The following is a 26,021-nucleotide window of genomic DNA, read 5'->3' as shown; positions in this document are numbered from 1 at the left end:
TAGCTGATATTATTTTGATGTGTCACTACTCCGACGCTAGTGTATCCGAGCGCACTCGGACGACAGCATACGATCCGAACGCGTTTCTATTCATAACTTACTCATTCGCATCATTTTATCGAAACCAATCGGGATCATCTAAATTATTCTAATCAACAATTTAGAGGTTGGACTCTAGCAGGTGTCCTTAAATATATTTATATATGTTTGTGTTTTGAGGTAGTTCTTTATAAATACATAAAATACAAGCACCCATTTCGTCTTAAAACCTATTTGTGGGCATCCTTCCCTTTTATGATCTTGCACTTCAGTCTTTCCCTTATTATATTTAATCTTCCCTTCCTTCCCTTCCTATCCCTTCCTATCCTTCCCTTATTATAATTATTATGATTAATCGTATTGATTGTGATAAAAAGCGCTACTTAGACGCGGATTTCGGATGTGTGTGACCAAAATTCAAGTGAAAACTCAGCTTTATTGCCAGATAATGCCACTTTACATATAAATGGGTCATCTGCTTGTTTCGACAACAATGTTATAAAAAGTATGAGATGACAGTTAGCCATAAACTAAATAACCTTTATTGTACAGTCCCAGCCATGTCACTGGCGCAATATGAAAAGTGTGAGCCGTCGTTCGGTGGACACGCCGGCGAGTGTCGCGCCGAGACTCTCCGAGAACATCTCTCTCTTTCAATCATTGCGGGTGTTACAGGAAGGAGAAGAGGATGATGAGATTACGAAAACTGGTATGAATATCAAAGAATTTTACTATTTCAATTACATTTACATTTTTTAGGAATTCTATATGATGTAATACCATATCAAACACAGATACTTAAACCTTAAGGTCATGTATTTCGAAGTCCCCACTTTTCAACTTCGCTCCAAGTATTCTCAATAGGTTTTGCTTCAATGACTGCTTGTCGCCAGATTCCTTAGAGCGGCTATGTTTATTTTTACCTTGGAGATTCTAATCTTGGACTTTCTTCTGTATATGATCAAAATCCTTTCAATATGTGTGGATAACATGATGTATAATCGGCGTCCCACTACCGTGTTTTCACAAATGTATGTTTGAGTTTCTCAGGCCACGTGAATATGCCGAAGGAAAAAGTTAATAAGGACCCGAAGTTGGTGTTGATGCCCAGCAATATAGATACAGGTTTTATTTAATCAACATATTTCATTCAGCCGCTAACCAAACATAAATTCGAAAACTATTCTGCTAAAAGTTTCAAGTATTCAACTAGAATATTAATGATAGATCTGCTGCGCCAATCTGTGTTTGATCTCGAACATAGTGATCACATAACATGAGGTGACTCGCTAGTCAGGTTCTCTACATTAAAATAGTCCACAAGTCTGCCACTCACAAAATACGAAGCACAGTTTGACAGATGACAGTCGATTTTTTTTAATCTACCACCTTTGTCAAAAGTGTTAACGTTCTAAGTCTTAGAATCTAAGATAATGGCATAATGCACTTCGTGTTTCGAATAAAGTGACTGAATAAAAAGCCGGACTTAAATTTTTAATAGTGTACTATTAATAAAATGGAGGTCTTAGCTAAATCAAGATTGTTTTTCCCATAAGCCTAATGGGGGTTTTCTTGTAATCGAGTATACTGAAAAATTTTTTTTATTGCTTTAAGGGTCTGAAGGACAAACATGCATGAAGACATCAGCGTTATCAGCTATGATAGTATCATGTGGGTTATTGATAGCGGCACTACTTGTCGCCCTGTTAGTAGCAGCACGGGGTTGGCAAAGAAGTGAACGAAGAACGCCCCTACATGCCTACGTACCGCACAAGGGACGCATTAAGTAAATGAGATTCTAAGCCTTATTGCGGTAGCATATCACCTCAAATCGTGTGACATATTGAAGTGCTTAGTTGCGAAGACAGTTTGTGATAACTGACAGTGTTATTGTCACGTAGACTGTGATTTACATCGAATCGTTATTACTAAAGGTAATTCGACCAGAGTAAGTATATAATTTTAAGATATATATTATATGAGTTTTTAAATACTTACAAGTAGCTGAGAAAAACCTCTTTAAACCTTTATTACAGGATTTTTATTATCTGTCATAAATATGACGTTATGACACAAGATTAACTGACATTGTTAAAAAAATAGTACCTAAATAATGACTAAATAAGATATTAAATTTGTAATACATGGTACAATAGTGTCCGTTTTAGCGTTCGGTACTTCTTCTCTATGCTCCCAATTTCAATTTAGTATAGGTAATGAAAATCCAAATTACCATTAGGAACGTATGCTTATACTTACATACCTCTTTCCCAGAAATATATCTATATACAGCAGAAACCTTAGATCATGTATACGTCTAGACCATAGGTTCTCAACGTGGGCGATAACGCCCCCTCGTGGGCGTTTGAGACTTTCGGGGGGGCAGTAGAAGACCCAGAGAAAATTAGGGGGCATTGAGATGGCGCAGATGGGGCGTGGCTAGATTAAAAAATATAGTCTAAAAACGCAAAAAAATACACGAAAATACTCTAGAAAGAAACATATTCTCAAAGTGGGCGGTGAGCAAAATAAGGTTGAGACACTATGGTCTAGGCAGACTATGACAGCTATGAAAACGTCAAAACAAATTGAGTTTAGAGTTAATTGTTTAAAAGTTGAGTCTATTTTGAGCAATGCACGCACACTAACACAAAGTGTCATAAGTACAAATAGCGAGTGTAAGACGTAGCTTGTCACGCACACTAAAGTAATAAACCTGACATGTTTTATCGGTTGTCTAACAAGCAATAGACTTTACTAGACGTATAAATGATATCAGTGTTAAGTTAACTTTAGTGCGAAGATCTGATTGGGCCAAGACAAAATTGTTTAAAAGCTTAACGTCAACTTCCAAAATGACATGTCATTGACAGGTTATTTTATTTTATCTGTCATTCACACACAACTGTGAGGGTAATGTCTATGATAGTACGTCAATATTTGCGTACTTTTTGACATAATATCTAGACACTTATAATTGAACCAAAAAAAAGAATAATTGCGATTAAATTGTCATTTCGCTGCCTTACTAAAGTTAATTATCAAGTTAAGGTTAATTATCTGTAGGTTCCACAAAGTAGTTGCCTTCTTTAAGATTAGTTTCAGACTGCCGAGACTAACAATTCCTAGAAAACTCAAGTTTTTTGCGTTGGATGGAATTTAATATAAAACAGTCTGAAAATATAAATTTTAAATTCGAATTTGATGAAAAATGCTTTGAGTAATAATATCAGCGATCAATTTACCCTATAAATTATATTACAGGAATTAAATAATTTTGAATTATTATCATATAAAGGCAAATTAAGTTTGCTCTTAAGAATTAATCATATGTAATTATCTTTCCTGACTGTGACATTATATTATTTAGAATAATAATTATAATAATTTATTTTGCATAGATTTTAAGTAGATATAAGTAAAAAGCGGACAAATTGTGAGGATTTATATTTTAGAACTTTTAAAATGTATCTCCTCCTTTATGTCGTTATTTATTCTCCATTTATACTTAAATTAATAATTATACTCACTGCAACACCCTTGTAAATCCTCTGGAGGCTACTATACTTTACACTTTCCCTCAAGATTGACCTAAAATTAGCTACAATGGTACCAAGTACTTGGCTCTTTTGAGTTGAAACAGTTTCACGCGCGCCTCTGCGTAACAATACAAAATTTATTATAATAAATAGTGGGAAATTATTGTATCCAACGATTTAATCCATTTCCTTAATTTAAATAAGTGATGCCTTTATTATAGTTATTTTGTACATAGTAATATATTTAATTGTACTTATTGTAGTGACTATTATTTTGTAATAAGATATAATAAAACTGAAAACAATAAGTGTCTTATTTTTGTCCTTAACTAAAATAAAAAAGAAAAAAACTAAACTAAACTAAAATAAAAAATAAGAAATTAACAACTACGTTTGAAGGAGCAAAATTAATGTTCTTTTTGTTCGATATAGTTTATTTCAGTAAAAGTAGTAGTAGGTACATACAAAAATTATTAAGGGTCTCGAATCCGAATATAAACTGACTGTGAAAACAAAAATTTAATTCAACTCTCAAGTTGGACTAGTAACTAGGTAAGCACAATTTAATAATTTTTGTGGAATGTATTTAACAATGATTCTGGTAGATCGAATTGCCGTAACACCTCTATCTGTTTAAATATTAATAATCGCGTTATAAATTCGGAAACAGAAATTGCAAATATATATGATAAATACTTCTCCGAAATCCCAATTATCACGACCAAAGATCTTAACTCTTCACCAAAAGCAGCACATGCATGATATGCTTAAATTACATGTACAAGTATCTTCCATTGATATGAAATTTAAGTATGTTAAAGCTATATACTAAAAATCTTCAAATCCTAAAAAAACACAAAGGACCTATGGGGCCATTCGACTGATATTTTAAAATACATACTTGACATTATAGCACCTGAATGAGAAATAATATTTAACGAATGCATAGATGAGGGTGTGTTCTCTGACCTCATGAAATACAGCAGTTATACCTTTGTTTAAATCGGGCAGTTCATTTGACCCTGCTTATTTCAGTGCTGCCTGTCTTTAGTAATTTAATAAACTTTGCTTCAGCAGCTAAAAATGCATTTTTGTAAATTATTGAACAAAAATCAATTTCATAAGGGGCTTATCAACAATTAATGCGAGTATTAGACTCTAAGGCATTATGGAGTAAAAAATACAGCCCTAAATCTATTAAACTTTAAGCGCAAGAGTTCAGATAGTCAATGTAAATGGCAAACGGTCTTCGGGTAAACCTGTAGGAATAGGTGGTGCGCAGGGTTCTATTCTCGGTCCTTTCTTGTTTCTTATATATATATTAACCATTTACCGTGTGGTAGATGATTGCCATGAGATTGTATTGTTTGCTAAAGATACTTCACTTATTTTAAAGTGAAACGACGTGCAGATATTGATGACGAGGTAAATAATACACTCTCAAAGATTGTGCATCGGTTTGAGACGAATAATCTGCACTTAAAGAGTAACAAAGTGTTTACAGTTTATTACATCAAACAGCAAACATACAAACAGCGGAGGTACAAACCAACGTACTTATAAATGACCAGAGATTGGAACTTGTGGACACTACGGTCTTTTTAGGTATCACGTTAGATAAAAAAACTTCAGTGGGGGAAAAATAGAGAGTACACGAATGTTGCGACCGCCAGGTTAGTGTACTTCAGATATTTTTACAGCATCATGACGTACGGTATATTACTGTGGGGTCATGCTGCTGACATTGATATAGTGTTTGCTCTGCAAAAGAGAGCTGTTCGTGCTATATATCAGCTTGGTTATAGACAGTCTCAAAAAGAAAAATTTAAAGAAATAAATATTATGACTGTTCATTGTCAGTACATTTATGAAACTTTAATATACGTTCACAAAAATCGTCACCTTTTTGCTCTTAATAGTGATTTCCATTATTATAACACTAGAAATAAGGGATTGCTTGTAACTAACAATTCTAGTAGGCTTCATAAGATACATTATAGCTTTAAGGGTAAATGTATATACTTTTATAATAAAGTCCCAGCCACTGTTCAGGCATTATCTATAAATATATTTAAATACTCTTCCTGGGAGAGTTTCTTGCGCTGCTTCTTCTCTCTCAGAGCGCCATTTGTTTCGGAAGCGCTTGTAGTGTCTAGTATATTAGAAATGACATCAGAAATAATTCTAAAGGAATCTATTTTGAGAAATTAAATGCCTTTTTATAAATCAACACATTTATAAAGCGCACACCTAAACAACAATCAAAAAACTTAAAACAGATGATTATATATAAAAAAATATTTATAATAACAAAATAATAATACATGATTGAGAGAGCGTATAAATAAATTAATATGACTTAACATACAGTGCTTTATAATACTAGTTAGTAAATTTGATTTACTTTGACAATATAATATGGTTTAAGCCATAGGTTCTCAACGTGGGCGATAACGCCCCCTTGTGGGCGTTTGAGACTTTCGGGGGGGCAGTAGAAGACCCAGAGAAAATTAGAGGGAATTGAGATGGCGCAAATAAGGCGTGGGTAGATTAAAAAATACACGCTAATCACGTACTAAAGTAAAATAAAAAAAAACATATTCTTAAAGTGGGCGGTGAGCAAAATAAGGTTGAGAAACTATGGTTTAAGCCAAATCGAAAGACTTACTACTACCTTATTCTTAGGCAGTACTGCGTGCAAAAACCCGTACCAAATTAATAAAACAACATATTCGAAACAATCAAAGAGTAGAATTGCAAGCGAAAGCTACTAATACTTTTTTTGCTAACTGTACTGGTCTGTAATTGCAAGTACTATTAGTATTTTACTTTTTTTTCACTATTGACTAGGCTTCACCAAGGCTTGGAACCAGTTCTATATTCAACGGTAAAAAACGAGTATTTCCTTCGGAGTGTAAATCCAAACTATGTTTTTAAAAATTTTGAATTGTTTAAAGACAAATATTGGCGGAATTTATTTATTTATTTTATTTTATTTATTGGAAAACAAACAGCTTAAGTTATATACACATTGTAACACATAATTTATATTACACAAGCCAATAAAGTTTCCACTTCAATATAAACAAAGTAGGAGTGAATATAATACAAAATATAACGATTTTATATACAATTAAACATAAGGCAAGTACAAATGAAACAAAATTTATCAAATTTATCGGTAACACCAAAGAAAACTCAAATCATTTGGATAATTATGAATTTCCGCAAAGTAACGCCTACTTATTAAAAAACGCAGTATAAAGTTATTCCAAATTTAAAACTCATTGTCCTTATCTTAACTTTGTCACTATGGAATAACATGACAGGGAGAAGTAATTTTAAACTTGGAGTAACTTTACAATGCGTTTATTAATAAGACAGTAAGGGACTTGTTTTATAACCCTCATTAACCAATTAACCGCAAGAGTCCAAACGAGTCGAAAGTACCAACCAACCAAATTATAGACAGTACGAATGTCTAGTATGATGGAGCTAAATATCAATAAAATTTATACTTTTCCCTGTAAAAAGACTCGGCGATGTAAAAAAAAACCGCTGTGAAGGAACTTGCCACAAATTACACCTTATTCAGCTTCCACTGCTATATCTATACATTGCGGCATTTACTCCAGTTGTTTAAAATATTGTTGGTCAATAAAAGCAGCAATGTATAAACATTTATTTACTTTAGATTTGATTCAGACAGTGACAGTTGACACACGAATGAGGAGAAAAGTGTGCTTATATTGTATTTAAGCACAATTATGCCGTTTCGCTATCAGACTGCGAATGATTATGTCTTTAAATGTATATAGCACGTCATTGAATTAACCATAATATATAATTTCGGTTTAATATTTTAGATTTATCTATTTTCAAGCCTTGGTATTCACCACAAAAAACAAATATAAATATCTATGATTAGATATGAAATGTTCACTTCGACTCATCTTGCGGGAATTGTTCTAAGGCTTGAGTTAAATATTTGATAGCTCCTTCTAATAACTGGACTTCACACTGTTTCAGAAGTTTAGCATTTTTCCTGAAAACATATTTGATTGTGTTATTATTTATTAAATATAATTTAATCAAAAATAATAGATAACCTGAGACTTTATTCAATTAAATAAAAATAATTTTATGATTTTGTAAAGTGTCATTGGGAACAGTTTGTTATTTTTAAGTGATATACACTCACTTCTAGGATTAAATATACAAATTTAATTTGTTACCAAAATTTATGAACGACACGGTACTCGAACCCGCGCCTGTCTGGTTCCGACCGAGCGGTCTTACCAACTGAGCCAACCGTCCAACGGACGCCGGACCACAGCGTCCACAAATTTTGATACAGAAATTAAATTGTCAATGTCACTGGAAAAGTCCGACACGCGTAGATATAACGCAATATACGCTTCATTTACTTTGTACTTATTGTACAAAGTAAATGAAGAGTAAGAAGAAGAAAATATGTTTATACATATTTTTATGCGTGATCGTCATTTTAAAATAAGCAATACTGATTTTAATCGATTTGTTATTTTAGCGGCAAAAGTAAATTCTTTAACAACATTATCTCAGAAAATGTACAAAGCAAACATGTGGTAACACATATTTCAAAAATTTGTTTTAATTATTTAATTTAATTTATTTTTATGTGGTCAAGTTTACTATTACGTAAATGACTCTTAATGATACCAGTTTGGGAATGGAGCGACCGCTCTCAGGCTATTTATTAATCAATTTTATTCTACGAGATTCTACTTTTGTGACGAAATTTTATTTTAATAAAGAAGCCCACCGAATTGGTAGCGTTTTTCATTTATTATTCTTCTCAGGTCTTGGGCACATATTTTCCAATTAGTGGTAGTGTTTAACGTTAAACAAGTAATTTTAACATAGTTATTATTAGGACGGGTACTCACAATATACAGGGTGTCCCAAAGTTATGGTACATGAAGGGGAAGTACCTTAAATATTGTAGATAGGGTATTAACTGAAAGAAGACTTAATGTTATTTTTAAAAGTTAGTAATTCTGTATTCAAAGATTTTCAAAAAATTACCGATATTTCGATCCAATTGCATGAATAGTGGTCGCGGCGGGATTGCGGAGGCGGCGAGAAACTCTTGCCACATTAATTGCCCGGTTTCCACCAAAAGCGGAGAGGAGACGAGATGCGTTTTGATAACCAATCAGATTTCGACATCTCCTCTCCGCTTAGCCTCGGTGGAAATGGATCAAGCGGAGAGGAGAGGAGATTTCTAATTATTCTTTGATTTTATGCCGCGAGCGAGTAAGCGGCGCGGCAGAGCGGAGATTTCCCCGCACTCTCTTCCCGCATCTCGCACTATCGATTGATCTTGAATGCAAAAGGCGTTCGTTCCTTCCGTTTTTTTAACCGACTTCAGTAGTTTTGCTTAGTATTTTAACACAAAACAAAGAAGAGGCTCCAAAACATTACATTAACTCTTGTACACATAAAAAAAGTCGGCAATAAATTAGATTATTTTTTCACTTTTAGTGTTTGTTGTTATTGAAGTCAGTTTTTAAATATTTTCAGTTAAGTTTTCAAAATGCATGACGAACATGTTTCCGTCGATAGTTTAAATATTGAAGAATTAATTGTGTTTCTTCTTCCTCTTCCTCAAGCAAATTAAAACATAACTTTTGTAAGGACATGACGTCTTCCTTTCGTAGACATCAGTTGACTCATGACTGATTTCCTGCTCTCACAGCTCACATCTTCGCACCGCTTTGGTGGAAATAACCTGAGTGCTTCGCGGCTAATCTCTTCTCGTCACCTCTCCTCTCCGCTTTGGCGGAAACCGGGCCTAATACTTGACACTAATAGTACATAAATCTGTCCAGGTGGCGCCTAATTCGTTTTTGTCTTTGATTGCCTAATTCACAATACACACTAATAACGCTTTCTTATCCGCCTCGACCACTATCATATAATACAATTAATAAAATTAATATCGTGAGAATCCGTCATAATCTTCGTGGGGCGAATCACATCTGACCCAAAAGATTTCACTTCGTGATGACCACGACCGCTCTGTCAAGAGTGTAACGACGAAGAAGAAACCGTCATGATTACAAAGTTCCGTGATAATAAAAGATTAAAAAGTGATTTTAAATTCTAATTTGAATTAAAACAAGATACAGCCCGCTGACAGAAAGACGGACGGGCGGTTTTTTTTAATACGATCAGGTCCCAGACGAGCAGGACTTTCAGGTAATGGTTATTCATACGCCCTGCCAATAACAATGCAGTGCCACTCAGGATTATTGAAAAACCCAAAAATTCTGAGCGTCACTTCAATTGCGCTCGTCACATTGAGACATGCGATGTTAAGTCTCAATTGCCCAGTAATTTTACTAGCTACGGCATCATTCAGACCGAAACACAATAATGTTTATACATTACTACTTCACGGCAGAAAAAGGAGCCTTTCCTTTGCAAGGAAGTCTCCCTCCGATTGGTAACTAGGCCCTAACTCGATACCCTTGGTGTTGGGGCTTCCCAATTACTTCAATTTCCCGGTAAAGCACAGGGCAAATAGATACGGAGATAGGATAGAGGAGTATGAGCAGTAGGCTCCCGTTGGTTAGTTATCCTTCGGATACAGAACCGTGTCAGAGATCTACAAACCTGTTTATGGTATCAGGACTATCGGTCTTTTCTTGCATCCCTGTTTTCTTATACACAGCTAACAAGAGCTGACACCTCGTCAACAGGTACTTGTATGACCGCTTGTTTATGTCACAGCCGACTTCTTCTGCGCTGGACGCTTCCAACGATACCAGATCTCCCGGAACGCCTTTGTCGAGCCACTTCTCTAGATCCTCTGTAGAAATAATACAAAATATAATATTACTGACCCGACAGACGCTGTTCTGTCAATAGAAAAGAAAATGATGTAAGCATTCGGGAATGATGTAATCTAAAGCCATCGGGAATGCGTAATCAAAGTTGATTATGTCGTAATAAAATGATAAGGATTCATATCGTATTTGTGTGAACAGCCATTACATTACCACATTATAATTGCCAATTTTATAAAGATAGAAAAGTATATGCCATCGCGGACTTTTCTGTAGACCTATATAAGATACATAATTCAACATAATTTTGTTATATCTCAATAGATTTAGACTGTGTTTTAGTTGAAAGCTCCTAGACTGCTTATTTTTTTTCCTCCTTCAACAAATATAGTTAATACATACAAATATACAAAAACATAACCTAAAACCTTCCTCAAGAGCTAGCTATCAATTGGTGAAATCAGCATGAAAAACAGTTCAGTAGTTTTTGAGTTTATCGCGAACAGACAGACACATGCGGCGGAGGACTTTGTTTGAAAAATTTTGTGAGAGGCCTTTCCGCAGGCCAAGCGGCAAACAATAGAATTACTCCGTCTTAAACGGCTGAAACGATCTGTGCAAAGCACACAATAACTGGCACTGATCTCTGCGATGCTAAGCGATGACACATTCGCAACTCGCATCTCTGTCATCGCTTCAGGATTCTTTGATTTGTTCGGAGGTTAATAAAATCGCTTATTTCCATAGGAGCATCGCGAATTTTTTGAGATTTTGCTTCGAATTATTTTTTCACTTTGGCCTAGAGAAGGAAAGTAAGGGAGAGAAAAATTATTTTTCAATCGTACTTTGAAGCTTTTTTTTTTAAGCTGATAACTATTTAGGGCTATGATACTAGTTACGGTTTAGAAGGACCATTGGCCAGATATGTTACTGAACAGCTCTGCTCTTTTTTTATGGGAAACGATAGTACGGGTCACCTGGTGTTAAGTGATCACCGCCACCCACATTCTCTTGCAACACCAGAGGAATCACAGGAGCGTTACCTGCCTTTAAGGAAGCTGTACGTGCTTTTCTTGAAGGTACCTCCACTCGATGGCTCATTCCACAGCTTTATAGCACGTGGAAGATAGTTCCTTGAACACAGCACTGTTGAGGAAGGAACGCTACACATATTTTCCTCGCAGCAAAGGTAACTATTGTGGCTGGTCGCACCGCCCACTTTTTCGTCTAACACTTTTTTGCCAATATGTACTTACATTTCTGATGCTAGTATAGGGCAGCTAACCTGCAAGTGGTTCATCGGAAGTAAGCTCTACCGCCGATAGACGATAAAAATGTATGGATAATATGAAAACCGTAAAGGGCGGATAAAACTTAGTCAGTTCCTTGCCGGTTCTTCTCAGAACAAGTCCTCCTGGTAATCTCTTGAACCGATGGCATCAAACTTGACTTTCATAAGCGTATAAATTGTACTTAAATAAATATAGATATTTAACTGAAAATAATTACATATGAAGGTGCTAAGCTGTACAATGGACTATCTTCGGATATCAAAGATGCAGGCACTTTTAATTTATTCAATCTCCGTTTATCGAAATGTATTACATAACTTTACGTATTACAGATGATACTTCCTTTCTGCACACACTTATATTTAGTGTAATACCTATGTTTATCATACGGACGAGTCATACATTATCTATATATGTATAGGTATAAATGAATTGCTCTTCGTTAGTCTCGCTAAAACTCGAGAACGGCTGTACCGATTTGGTTTATTTTGGTCTTGAATTTTTTGTGGAAGTACAGGGAAGGTTTAATAGGTGAATAAATATTAAAATTCTCGGAAAAAAAAATATAAACAAAAATTCCTTTGATGAGTCCCCCGTCGTTCAGAAATCAGATTGAAAGAATAATTAAAAAAAATAACTAATTAGATTTTATATATCTTTCATTCTAAATGATACTTAGCACTTCTTGGACAACATTCAGAAATATAATAGCTGTTTCCAGATAACATCTATTTTGTATACCCGTAAATGATTAACCTAGATAATTATAAAATAACTATATAACCTAAATATATAGTCTAAGAATCGGTCGTCATCTATTTTTTTACCCCAAAAATTTTAATTATTAATTTTCTTATTACTTTACACGGCAATACAATGTTTGCTGGGTCAACTAGTTATTTATAAATATTGTTCTCATGTAAGTGACAGTTTGTAATGTTTTTGATGAGAATAAATGATCTTTAAACCTATATTTCATTTCATAGACTCTGAAGAGGGAGTATAACTCTCAGCTGTTCTCAGACCATTCTCTGTTCACCTTTATTCATATTGAAGATTCGTATGAAAGCCAAGAGTTCGGGGCTGAGAGGAACCTCGTTGTTGGTGAGCTGGTAGTGAGTGATGTTGGCGAGACCCAGCTTCTTCAGGAGTGACAGTTTCCCTTCACGGAGCGGGTCGTTGCTGCTCACGCCCAGATAGAGAGAGAGGGTGTCGAACTTGTTATTCGGATACACAAATCTGAAAGTAAAGGAATATTGTTTTTCTCTTAGATCATTTATAGGTCCACATAGACTATAACAGCAGTGAAAACGTCGAAAAAAATTGAGTTTAGAGTTTACCCCTATTTTGAGCAATGCACGCACACTAACACAAAGTGTCATACAAATCGCGAGTGTGAGATCTAGTTTGTCACGCACACTTAACTTTTTACTAATATTCCTGGTCTGTTTTTATCGGTTGTCTAATAGCAAGAGACTCTATCCCAACCTTTTCTTGGCAATGGTTGATTTTTTTATTGTTAGCAGGGACCACGATGTACAATAAAAATAAACTGTGTCAATCCGAAAATAAACTTTAATCAAAAAGTAGAATTTAAAAATTGCATTGCATTTGCATTGTATTCTTAAGGCATCCAGGAAGAGTCTTCGAAGCTAACGCCTGACGGTGGATGATACAATACGTTGTTGTTGCCTTAGGATTCTTCTGTTTTACTAACGTTGCCAGACCAGAGCGTGATCCCTACATTGCTAGCCAGAGCGCCATCCGTACAGAAACCAACAAGTCTCTTCCAGCTAATGTTATTTTTCTGGAAATATTCCGATATTGTGTTCATGACGTCGCGATACCTTTTGAAGTTGTTTCCATTTCTCGTGAAATCAATACTTCTTCACGATGTGAATTTGGTTCGCAGTCTCGTGCGGACCACTAGTGGTCCGTGGTCCACTGCTTAGGAACCACTGACCTAGACGTATAAATTATCTAAGGTTTTTCTTATGCAACGGAGCAACGGAGTGATGGACACGTTTCATAGAAGTTAAAACCGAGTATAGAAAGAAAGAAAGAAATATCATTAATTCTATCAGCTCATAATGACACTTATGAATGTCAAATATTTTACCACCCATTCAGAAAAGTTGAGCTTAAATTAGGAGTGGAAAGAATCTCATTACCACTCTATTGCTACAATCTATATTAACAGTTTCAGTATTATAAGTAACATTATATTTTATTCAAAATATCAAATTACCCATCTATCCGTCGAGCTATGTGCCCTGCCCACTGCCACTTCAGTCTCGCAACCTTCTGGGCTATTTCGGTGACCATCTTAAACCCATTTTCTGTAATTACCTTGCAATAGCGAGCGTCAACAAAAACCTAATGTTCACACATAACCGACAACAATGGGAACTAGACTTCAACTATATTTTCGTTCAGAACAATATAATGACATAACGCCATGACGCAACCCATACACGAAATCATTACGGTTATATCATAGGCAGGTGCACTTAATGAGTTGTGATGGCAGTCTGTACCAGAAATATAGTTTCTTTGTTATTGTAGAGGCGAAATAGTGTTTTATATTTTTATATATAACAGCTTATTGCAGCCAACCATTGTTTCATCCGAAGAAAACAAATTTGTTTTAAAATTCTATTCATTCTTAATCAATGTCATCCAAGGATCTCTTCATTTAAAACAAACCCACCAACTTCCGAACCACACGAAGACACAGACAAATACACAAGAAAATATATATTCATATTCAAAATAAGATTTCAAAAGCACTTAGTTATGTACGACAATCACTTCTAAACATAAATATGTCACCCGCTATGAAATGATACCTCGGACCTGAGAGGAAGATTCTTAGCGCGGGCGTTCGTTTTTTTTTAATAAAATTGCATAGTAATTTGTGCTTTAATAACCATTACAACGCAAAACGTTTTAATTTTACATTTTAATAAAAATTCATGAATAGAAACACATGTGTTTTACATGATTTTTGGGATTTTTATGATTCCCTAGAATCTAAGTTATAAATAGCGCGAATTGCCGTCTTCTGCAGTAAAGAGGTGGTATTAATATCGGCCCGACTATGAAAATAGCTTAAGGCGACACTAAATGCCAGCGACCTTGAGCGATATGAGTTCACGGCTGCCGGCCCGCCATCTATGTAACAAAGCCAATATTTTCAAAATTCTTTCGTGGAAAACAGTTTATATGCTTACAATCCTCGTTATTCACTACTAATCTGAATAAATTAACCTACACAAAAAAGTACAAGCTATAAGAATAACTTTTCTGAGAGAAGTACCAAAAAAATGCGTCACGCCATGCCAAAAAACTTGTTAAACAAAGAAAAGTGGTAGTTCAAAAAGGCTTGGCAGTGTTAATTATAACCAACTGCAAGCATTAGCAACCTACAAATAAGACTTAAGGATATGTGTAACAGGATTAAGTAGTGTTCATAGCTCGAATTGCTATACCTTCACCACAAAACTTGTTTAAAAACACCATGTTTGCGTGTTTTCTGCTTACTCTTCGCCTTAAGTAACCTAGGAGTGCCGTGTCGTTGTGATGTCCGGAAATTGGTTTGATTTATCTTCTTAATGCCCTCTATTGAGGTTAAAAACTACGAAAATATTTGTCGGGTTGCCTAATCTAGAAACCGGATGCAACTGGAAAGCTGAGTCCTAGGCTAAGATCTATTAGAGCGTCCAACACTTTGCTCAGACTATACTTACGTAACACTCAGCTGATTGTAAGCTTAGCATAAACTTTGATTTGGTATTTATAGTCATCTGAAATGATGCTGAGCATAATCTAAGACAGCCCAATGCATAAATCAAGTTGCGTTTTATCACACTCAGATGAGTTTTACGTAAGTAAAGCCTGAGCAAAGTCTAAGTACGGTCTATAGATCTCAGCCTTAGAGGTTGAGTTACTGAGAGTTACTTAGGTAGTAAATTCGTTATTCAAAAGAATTGTTAAAAAACGTTTGTGTGATAAAGGTTACTATAACATTAATGACTTTCTTAATATTACCACGGATTGGGAATGGCACGACCGCCCAATAATAAGTTACATATTTTTTGATGAATGATAAAAAAAGCCCGCTGAGTTTGTTGCGCCCATTCTTCTCAGGTCCGAGGCATTTGTTCTGGAATGGGTGGTAGTTTATAACTGTCAATAAGTGATGTCACAACCTATTTTGAATGAAATATTTGAATTTGGATTAACTGTTTGTTATATCCAACTGAACTTCTTACCCATTGTGTAGAAATAGATTAGCATTGGATCGTACTCCATAAAATATAAAGATCTGTTCGCCGGGCTGGAAATCTCGGAGAGCGAAACATTCGCCACGACGCAACTCCTTGTTGAAATCTGTTGTTATCTGAAAGTCATTTATAAACGATAAATATAATTTATGAGTATACTAGCTGACGCGACAGACGCTGTTCTGTCAATAGAATTAAAATTTGATGTAAGTATTCGGGAATAATGTAGTCTGAAGTGTAAAAAATGTGTTATAATTATTGAATTGGTAAAAATGAAACAATGGATATAAGCCAAAACCTTAAGTGATAGACATATGCCATCGTGGACTTTTCTGTAGACCTATATAAGATACACAATTCCACGGTACATTATTTTGATAAATCTCAAATGGTTTAGACAGCGTTTTCGTTGAAAGCTCCCAGGCGGCTTATTTTTTTCCGACACCTCCAACAAATATCTCTCATGTATACAAAAACTTAATAAATTATACTATATTAAAACCTTTCTCGACAACCACGCTATCTATTAGTGAGAACAGCAAGAAAATAGGTGCAATAGTTTTTCAATTTATCGCGAAAAGACAGACAGACGTGGCGGACTTTGTTTTAGAATATGTAATGATTGTCACGTATAGATCTGTTCCCAAAATCTTGAAAAATTATAATGCAAGTGACAGGAGTAGATAGAGCGACTGTGATTTGTAAGAAAATATTATCGAAGTGGCGAATTCACGCATTAACAGCGCTCCGACAGGAAAATTTAATAATATTATCCATGCATATTTCATTACATAGTTAATATTATCCATTCGATTAAATTAAAATAAATCAATAGCTGGAAAAAGGAATATTTAAGAATGATTTTCATCAGTATCAAATATTCCTTTGCCTCTGATGTGACGCTATTATTATTTGACATGTGAAGCTATTATTAAAATATATATAAAATTAGACGTGTATACCTTTCCGTTTTCATGATTGCACATATCCCAGAGTGGAATAAACGCCGTTGTGTTCTTATCTCCCAACTGTATCCGATTCTGCCGGGTCATCACGGTTGAGACAGCCCATCTGTCGTGGAAAAAATAAACTCATTTCAAAGACTAGAATCAAAAAAAAAATAAAGAAAAAAACACCCGCCTTCAAAATTAACTATTCCAAAACAATAGATATAATATGCACTAAAAAGTAAGAAGATAATTGTGTATTTATATACAATCTAATTATCTAATTCTATTCTCTCGCCTTGTCACGTTGCGGGTGCGACACAAGCACATGTCACCTACAACTATTTATATATAGTTACAAACCCTCCTTGGCTGACACCGACTACATCTATTGTTTGGAATAGTTTTATTTGAAGGCGGGTGTATTTTCATAATATTTTTTTATTTTTTTATTTTTAGTGAATCTGAAGTACACTAACTAATAATTTGTCTAAATATATACAGACCTACTAAATTTTACAATGCAGCAATGAACATAAGCGCGTTACAATTTAATTACAGACGGTAAGAAATTCTGCCACAGATCGCACCCTTACTGTAAGTCGTTAAAGAGTTCCATTGATCATCATATTTGACTACGACAATTAATTGACCTTAAAGACGTTACGATAGGCGACTAAATATCCGGATAGCATAAAAAGATTCGGCCGAGTATCGATAATTTGCTCCTAAGAATTGAAGAGTTTCGTGACTTTGCCATGGATCCCATAATCAACCTAACCTAACTCTCACCAAACTTTTGAAGTATATCCTTTCCAATAAACCAGTGAAATCTTTGAAATCGGTTGACGCGATATTGAGTTATTCGTCCATTTGTAGCGCACATACTTATAGCAAATTTAAGACTCTTATTGTATTCTCATGGATGCCATTCTCAGATCTGGAGCAATTCAATCGCAATGGACAAGGGAATTACCAGCTTTCAAACATAAAAAGAATCATCTAAATCAGTTGACCCAGTCGAAAGTTCTGAGGCAACAAACGAAGAAATATACCGTCGATATGAGAACCTTAAATTACTAATTTTAAAGACTCTTGTACTTTAAGTTATACTTCGCTGATTTTTTTAGGGAATAAAGTTTTCGAGTAATCGAATATATTTTAGTTTGTTAAGTTAAGAAGTTAGTTATAACATTTAGATACATTAATGTCTAGTTCATTTAAGGTACAATAATTTTGAAATATATCAAGATCTTCTTGAAGTCAAGAACCATTTTCATAAGCCAATATGCACAAATACGGGCACTCAAAACATTTCTCTACAACTATGGAAATCTTAAACAAGAGGTTTTAATTAATTAATTAGAAACAATTATCTACCTAATCAAAAGTACTGACAAGTAAAATAAAATGTTCCAAATTAGAAAATTTCAAAGTTGTTTTAAAATATTCCATTCGATTCGAGAGTTTCCTCACAGTTTGTGTTTAGATAATGTGCTAATAACAAATGAAAAAGGGGTTTTTTGTAATTTGATTGAATTATGGCCAGTAAGATAATTATCGCTGGTACCTAATACAGTGACTCTTCTTCAAGAAGTCTGTACTCAATGTTATGTGTCGGATCACAACAGTGTTCAGAGGAGCTGGCCTAAGTTTCGAGAAACCGGTTCTTTGAAAAGAAGACCGGAATCAGGAAGAAAACACGGACGATCCAGGGACGATCGATATATTGTGAGCCAAGCTTTACGAAATCGTTTACCTATAATGACAATATTGAAGATGTTAGAAATGTGAGTGTTATCGTATGGAATAGACTTCTAGAAGTAGAATAATAATAATATGACAACAAAATATATTAATTACTAGATATTAACATCCAATCAAGATACTAGAAGTATACATTTATCATGATATAAAAAAATAAATTCTTACTGAAATCTGTCAAAATTAGAAAGTTTTGGAAAAATCATTATCAAAATAGCACGTGAAATGAATTCATTAAAAAAAGATTTGGTGCAGAAAAAATTTTATATATTCATCCTACATGTATTTTTGCCTTTGTTTTGCATGGGAAGCTAGTGCAGGATATTAGGTTCGTGTATCATAACAAGCATCGTAAGCAATGATAAACATTTAAGACTTGACAGTCGGTACGTTTTGATTTATTTAAAAACACTTCCCTATTGTGACAGTAAACAAAAATAATGGTTAGGTACTTCCATTGACTTACAACATGTTAGCGTATAGACGAACAAAGCGTGAAAGAGAGAAAATAACATATCAAATTCAAATATTTTTATTCAAAATAGGATATGACATAACTTATTGAAAGTCAAAAACTATCACCCATTCCAAAACGAATGCCTCAGACCTGAGAAGAATGGGCGCAACAAACTCAGCGGGCTTTTTTTTAAATCGAAAAAATATGTTTACAAAGTAATATTGTACAATTAAACTTATTATTTAATAACCTGAGGGCGGTTACTCCATTCCCAATCTGTGGTATCAATAAGAAAGTCATATTTTATGTTATAGTAACCTTTACCACACAAACGATTTTTAACAATTCTTTTGAATAACGTAATACTTTTGTTTTGAACATTTTCTAGGATCGTGTTGTAAAAGCATATACATCGCCCCACAAAAGACTTACTAACTCGACTTAGCCGAGTAGTAGGCATCATATCGTATAGGCTGAGGGAGATTACAGTAAGATAGAAAAGGAAAGTGAATCTATTGTAAAACACGATTCATATATTGGATGCAGCAATATACAAACTAATTTCTTTGTATAACTAAGTAACTCAGTCTTTGTAAAATACTCTATTTGATTGAAAAGAGTGGCCGTTAAGTTTCTAGTATGTTCGTCAGTTCCTTTTGATAACAATAACTGCTACACAGTACTTTTAAATTAAGATAATCGCTATAATATTATGCATACATTTGTTTCATTTTTTTTTATCATTTGAATATTTTTATGCTAAGTATAAGTTTTTAATTATTATTTTTTTACCTCAGTCTTTTTTAGTTGTATTATTCTGTGTGGTTTGTGTTTGTTATTAATAAAGTTTTCATTCATTCATTCATTCATTCTTAAGAGCTCTACTTTGTTCAGTTACCTCTAGATTTTTCTTTTGTATTTAAGATGAAGCATATCAGTTTTCATTCACTTTTCTGTCTGAATGTGTAGTCAAATTTTTCTTCCAAAATATATAAATATACATTTCAATTGATTTGTACTTTTAAATACACCAGTAGGAGGCTCCTTTGCACAGGAAGCCGGCTAGATTATGGGTACCACAACGGCGCCAGTAATGTGTAAGCATTAGTGTTTCGGTCTGAAGGGCGCCGTAGCTAGTGAAATTACTGGGCAAATGATGCTTAACATCTTATGTCTCAAGGTGACGAGCGCAATTGTAGTTCCACTCAGAATTTTTGGGTTTTTTGAGAATCCTGAGCGGCACTGCATTGTAATGGGCATGGCGTATCAATTACCATCAGGTGAACGTCCTGCTTGTCTCGTCCCTTATCATAAAAAAAAAATACAACTCAGGCAAAACCGGGGTGTACCCACTAGTGTTGTATGAATATTAAACAACATGAACGTACGCCACAATTATTTATAACATTCGCCTACACTTGATCTACATGACCGGGCGTGTCACCAGTTCTAACGAGCTTTCCACACTATTATGCAGTAGGAAAGTAAGAGTTGATGTGAATCGCAAACAATGACCGCACGTTGAAAACGAAGTGTTCTTTGTCTCTAGTGGGAATCTATTAGAGCATATTCAATAGAGCTATCCGACGCGCAAAAAACCATCGCTTCAATTACGTCATTAGATTGGCTACATCGTAATTGTATACAGTTTGCCCTTCGCTTCCCCGGGGCGTAAAAAGAACAGGGTAGTCTCAGGCCCAAGGGTGTCGTAAGAGGTGACTACGGGCTTATTGAAAGTGGGAGAGTCACGCTGCCGTCTTATGACGTCAGCACAATCGGGCCAGACTCGTCCGGGTTACTTACTACACTCGCACAGAATACCGGCGTGAAGTAGCGGCCTAGCGCCGCTATGTTTCGCATAGGTTAATGACGAGGACCGGACCCCCCTTACAACTACTACAAAGCTGTGGAATAAGCTTCCTTGTGCGGTGTTTCCGGGACGATACGACATGGGTACCTTCAAAAAAAGCGCGTACACCTTCCTTAAAGGCCGCAACACTCTTGTATTTCCTCTGGTGCTGCAAGAGAGTGTGGGCGGCGGTGATCACTTAACACCAGGTGACCCGTATGCTCGTTTGTCCTCCTATTCCATAAAAAAAAGTTGATACTTTTTTATGGAAAAGTAGGACAAAAAATCGTACAGGTCACGTGGTGTTAAGTGATCACCGTTGCCCACATTCTCTTGCAACACCAGAGGAATCACTGGAGCGTTGCCGGCCTTCGCTCCAGTGATTCTTGTACGGTGCTTTTTTTGAAGGTACCCATGTCGTATCGTCCCAGAAACACCGCACAAGGAAGCTCATTCCACAGCTTTGCAGTACGTGGATTACATACCAACTGATATAAAATTCTTCAGTAAAAGTTTCAAATTGGATTGGATTCAGTGGATTACTTGGCGTTGCGTAGAGACGTCGCTTCATTGTGTGTCTTCTACCGCATTTATTACGGGGAGTGTTCCGAAGAGCTGTTTAACCTGATTCCTGCCGCCAAATTCCACCTTCGCACGACACGCCACAAGTTAGGATATGATCCCCACCAGATGGTGGGGATCATATCCTAACTAACCGCCACACATCCAGATGGATGTGTGGCGGTCCTCCACAGTGCGGTTTTCAAGGAGCTTTCTTCCACGTACTAAAAAGCTGTGGAATGAGCTTCCTTGTGCGGTGTTTCCAGGACGATACGACATGGGTACCTTCAAAAAAAAAACGCGTACACCTTCCTTAAAGGCCGGCAACGCTCTTGTGATTCCTCTGGTGAAAAAAGTTGATACTTTTTTTTATGGAAAAGAAGGACAAACTAGCGTACAGGTCACGTGGTGTTAAGTGATCACCGCCGCCCACATTCTCTTGCAACACCAGAGGAATCACAAGAGCGTATCCGGCCTACGCTCCATGTCGTATCGTCCCGGAAACACCGCACAAGGAAGCTCATTCCACAGCTTGGATGTACGTGGATTACATAGCAACTGATATAAAATTCTTCAGTAAAAGTTTCAAATGGAAATGGATAAGTTATTTAATAGAAACAAAGCAAAGAAAGGCCGATATTGTCACAGAATAAAGAGTAGGTAATAGTAACAGAAGTCTCAAATAGTTACAGCTTTTAAAGAAAAGCTACTTTAAATGAGCGACAATAAGATTCCTTTTTAATCTTACACAGTTCATAGCGTTGTATCGCGTTGGGTTCATAACACATTGATAAATCAGTTTGCTTACAGTTACTCGTTTACATACCTATTGGGTAAGGACGGGACCAATCTGACAAGACCAAAGCTACTTTATAAGTTCTACAATGACAGAAGAAAGAATTACCTACTTACTTTTTATTTATATACATAGTAGGAAGCCCACGTTGTATACAGTGTGTTGCCTTAGGGTATATTTACACATTAATTACTTATATTATTTAACATCGTTTACCCCATTTACGGGCTAACTCGTCATGGAATTAATTAATAAAATTACAAGTACTTTACAACATTATTAAATAGGCATAAAAGGCATTTATTTTCTCAAAATTGATTCCTTTAGAATTCTTTTTGATGTCATTTCTAATAACTACCTACTAGATACTACTACCGCTTCGGAAACAAATGGCGCTCTGAGAGAGAAGAAGCGGCGCAAGAAACTCTCCCAGCATTCTTTTTTTGTGCTCTTTACAATAAAAATATACAATTTGCACAATAATTTCTATCGCCATAAAATAATCACAATCTAGTCCCAGGCTTTCCGATCATTTAGATATATTAAAATAATTACTCAGGTGTAATGTTTGCGTTTGTTTTATATATGCAACACTTATGTTATGCTTTTACCCGTTTGAAAGGACTTTTAATTCGATCAAATAAACAGAAAAACCAAATATGTAGGTACCTATGACTCAGGTAAAGGCAATATGCGCTTCGCCGTGAATAAATGATGGGATCAACTAGGAGATAACGGAGACGAGGCCAAGGGTGAGGGATGAGTTCACTGTCGGTCAATGTCGCACTCACACTAGGAACTACACCAATCAGCCTTTTTGATTATTTAGTTAATGTTTCACTTAGTTTAGGGCTATTTAAATTAAAATACAAGGAATATCTTATTAATGTCCAAAAATCAATTTAAAATATTTAAAAAAATTAGTTTGTTTTGTGTGGCAATGGCAAGTATAAATCAAGTTTAATTGTTTTTATTTGTTGTTAGTTTTAATTTTAGATCCGAGTTTCACTATTTTTTGTGCTTTGTGCTCATAGAGAATTAGCAGTTTGTACACCTTCGTGTAACAGGACTGTGCGTTAGTAGCGCTATCTGGGTTTCTACGGAAGACCAGCGTGGTGGATTCTTTCGAAACCACAACTATGCTGAGCCCATTGGCGTCATTAGATCATAATTAGATTAGTATAACTTTAAGAACGAAGATGAAGTAGCAAGAAGAGTATCAAAAGCGTGGAAAGTAAGAAGCGCCAGGATAAGACAGAAAACCAAGATCACCGATGCACTCACACATGCATTGGCACTTAAATGGAAATGGGCTGGACATATTGCACGGTATACCGACAGGAGGTGGACTAGAGAAATTACACGTTGGAAGGGACCAACATCAGGAAAACGAAATGTAGGAAGACCAATAAAACGGTGGGCTGATGACATAGCACAATCAGCAGGAAAAGAATGGATGCAGAAAGCACATGACAGAAAGTTGTGGATGAAGTTGGAGGAGGCCTTTACCCAATCTGGGATCCATATGTAAAAATGTAACCAAATAACAATTATACTAAAATAAACCAAGATTAAGCAAATATTACTAACAAAAAAAAAACTAACAATATTTCAAATGTACACTTTTTTTTAGAGATATGAAATAAATGGCTTTATTATTATTATTATTATAACTTTAAGAACTATTATGAGAATGTATAATGACGTCAATAAACATTTTTTCTTTTTTTCTTTCTTTACTAAAGTTCTAATATGAGTACCTAAGTATTATTAATTATAAGTATATACATTTTAACAAGTTTTGATGAAATTTTCGCTTCTGTTGAGTGGTCTCATGGTGCTCCCTCACCGGCAAGTTATGTAACGTTACAAAAACAAGCATACATTGCGCAAACCACTGACCTCTACTATTTACCACTGGACTGACAGCTGTCAAAGTTGTGTAGCGAGAGTCTGCGATACAAAAACCAGTAACGACAACCTCAGCTAAACAAACAACGATAGGAAAAGTATTTACAAAAACAAAATTGTGTACTTTATTACGTTGATTCCTGAAGTATAAATAATAACACGGAAAACGACCGAAATTAATTCAAAATGCAAAAATAATTCAGAGTATTGTACGCTTCTCTCGCAGCCATTTGTATTATACGTCAATATTAGTTCTCTGGACGCTCGCGAGTGGCGCTTCAAATAGGTACAAAAAAAAATGAAATACTGTCAAACACATGGATCAGCCTGTCCAGTGGTATATAAACAGGTCAGTGGGGTTATCAATTTAAAAACATTACAAATCATAATAGGTACTAAACCACTTAATGGTGCATAATATTATTATAGTAGGTACCTACAACGAAATACCTCGTGTGTAAGACGCGTTCAACACATTCCGTTTCCCACAAACGAGCGCAGCATCACCGATCGTAATTATGATTATTCATCTTACAACACGAAAACGTCTCGAGAAGAAACTATTTACAACTGTTACCGTGAGTATGAAGCGCTTCGTTGGGCAGGAATTGATAGTCTCATTTGCATTGCTATTTTTATAATTTTGAAATACAATTCACGTTTATAGAATATACTCATAATGACTATAGTAGAAACCACCAAGAAGAAAGCCTACATACCATTCTTGATCACCAAAAGGCAGTCATGATTATGATAGGTGTAAAGCGGAGGGGCTTGCACTCAAGTGTCAATGTGCAAAAGTAAAAAAAGGGTCTCAATGGCGGAGGTAGCGGAGGGGGGGGGGGGGGCCAGACGCATATACAACAAACATACCTATTTCTGCCGTGAAGCAGTAATTGTTTACACATTACTGTGATTCAGTCTTACGGGCGCCGTGGCTAGTGAAATTACTGGGCAAATGAGACTTGCCATTTTATGTCTCAAGGTGTCGAGCGCAGTTGTAGCGCCGCTCACAATTGCTGGGTTTTTAAGAATCCTGAGCGGCACTGCATTGTAATATGTGTGGCGTATCAATTACCATCAGCTGAACGTCCTGCTCGTCTCGTCCCTATAAAAAAAATACAAACTGCGATCGTCGCGCATAGCTTTATCAATTATTTTCCGACGCATTATATTTGGATGACTACTTCATGAATCATGACGTATACCAAGAGATAGAGAAATAATTTTTATATACAAAATTAGCATGCGCATTCATTTTACTCAACCTTCAAGATCCTTAGCAGAAATACATTGAAATGGAAGACGCGATTCACTGTCGTGGAATGAATAGCTCTTTTTCGGGCGAATCCCGAGTTTACGTCTGATAATAATATTATTTCATTTAAGTATCAGCAAAGAATCAATATATTCTAGTGTTCAAAATAGATTAATTTATTTTCCAAAATTCATCATATGTTAAAAGAATATATTTGGATTGCGTAAACAATGAAAAGAAAAAACAGAAATACTTATGTTTTATTTCTGCGGCTTGAGTGTAGATACAACAATAATATTTCATAAATGTTTAAAACTACAATAAATCACAGCAGTCAACTAGTTTTGCAAGTATAATTTTAATGAAATGATAATCTAAACAGACAACACGCCTTCCATATTATACTTATTTAAAATTAGAAAAAAAAAACTCTGTTTATTATTATGTATATATAAAAAAACGTATGTATTTCTATTATTTATAACGTGT

The 26,021-nt window shown here is 35.3% G+C and overlaps 2 protein-coding genes across 2 annotated transcripts in view; one reads left to right on the top strand and one right to left on the bottom strand.

The window, feature by feature from the left end:
• Positions 1-3,826, top strand: part of LOC126974097 (uncharacterized) — a 36,403-nt gene extending 32,577 nt beyond the window's left edge. The window contains exons 12-13 of the mRNA XM_050821503.1: positions 592-748; positions 1,654-3,826. Coding sequence (XP_050677460.1) covers positions 592-748; positions 1,654-1,829 — 333 coding nt within the window. The 3' untranslated portion in view covers positions 1,830-3,826. The remainder of the gene's footprint in view (positions 1-591; positions 749-1,653) is intronic.
• A 1,968-nt stretch (positions 3,827-5,794) lies between these two features.
• The window catches only part of LOC126974096 (actin-histidine N-methyltransferase), a 51,393-nt gene continuing 31,166 nt past the window's right edge, over positions 5,795-26,021 (bottom strand). The window contains exons 5-9 of the mRNA XM_050821502.1: positions 16,952-17,060; positions 15,978-16,105; positions 12,743-12,942; positions 10,239-10,434; positions 5,795-7,623 (exon numbers count right to left, since the gene is read on the bottom strand). Coding sequence (XP_050677459.1) covers positions 7,518-7,623; positions 10,239-10,434; positions 12,743-12,942; positions 15,978-16,105; positions 16,952-17,060 — 739 coding nt within the window. The 3' untranslated portion in view covers positions 5,795-7,517. The remainder of the gene's footprint in view (positions 7,624-10,238; positions 10,435-12,742; positions 12,943-15,977; positions 16,106-16,951; positions 17,061-26,021) is intronic.

This window comes from Leptidea sinapis, chromosome 31, assembly GCF_905404315.1.
Source record: "Leptidea sinapis chromosome 31, ilLepSina1.1, whole genome shotgun sequence".
Lineage (NCBI taxonomy): Eukaryota > Metazoa > Arthropoda > Insecta > Lepidoptera > Pieridae > Leptidea > Leptidea sinapis.
Note: the sequence above shows the minus strand (reverse complement) of the source record. Positions and strands in the feature narration are given on the sequence as shown.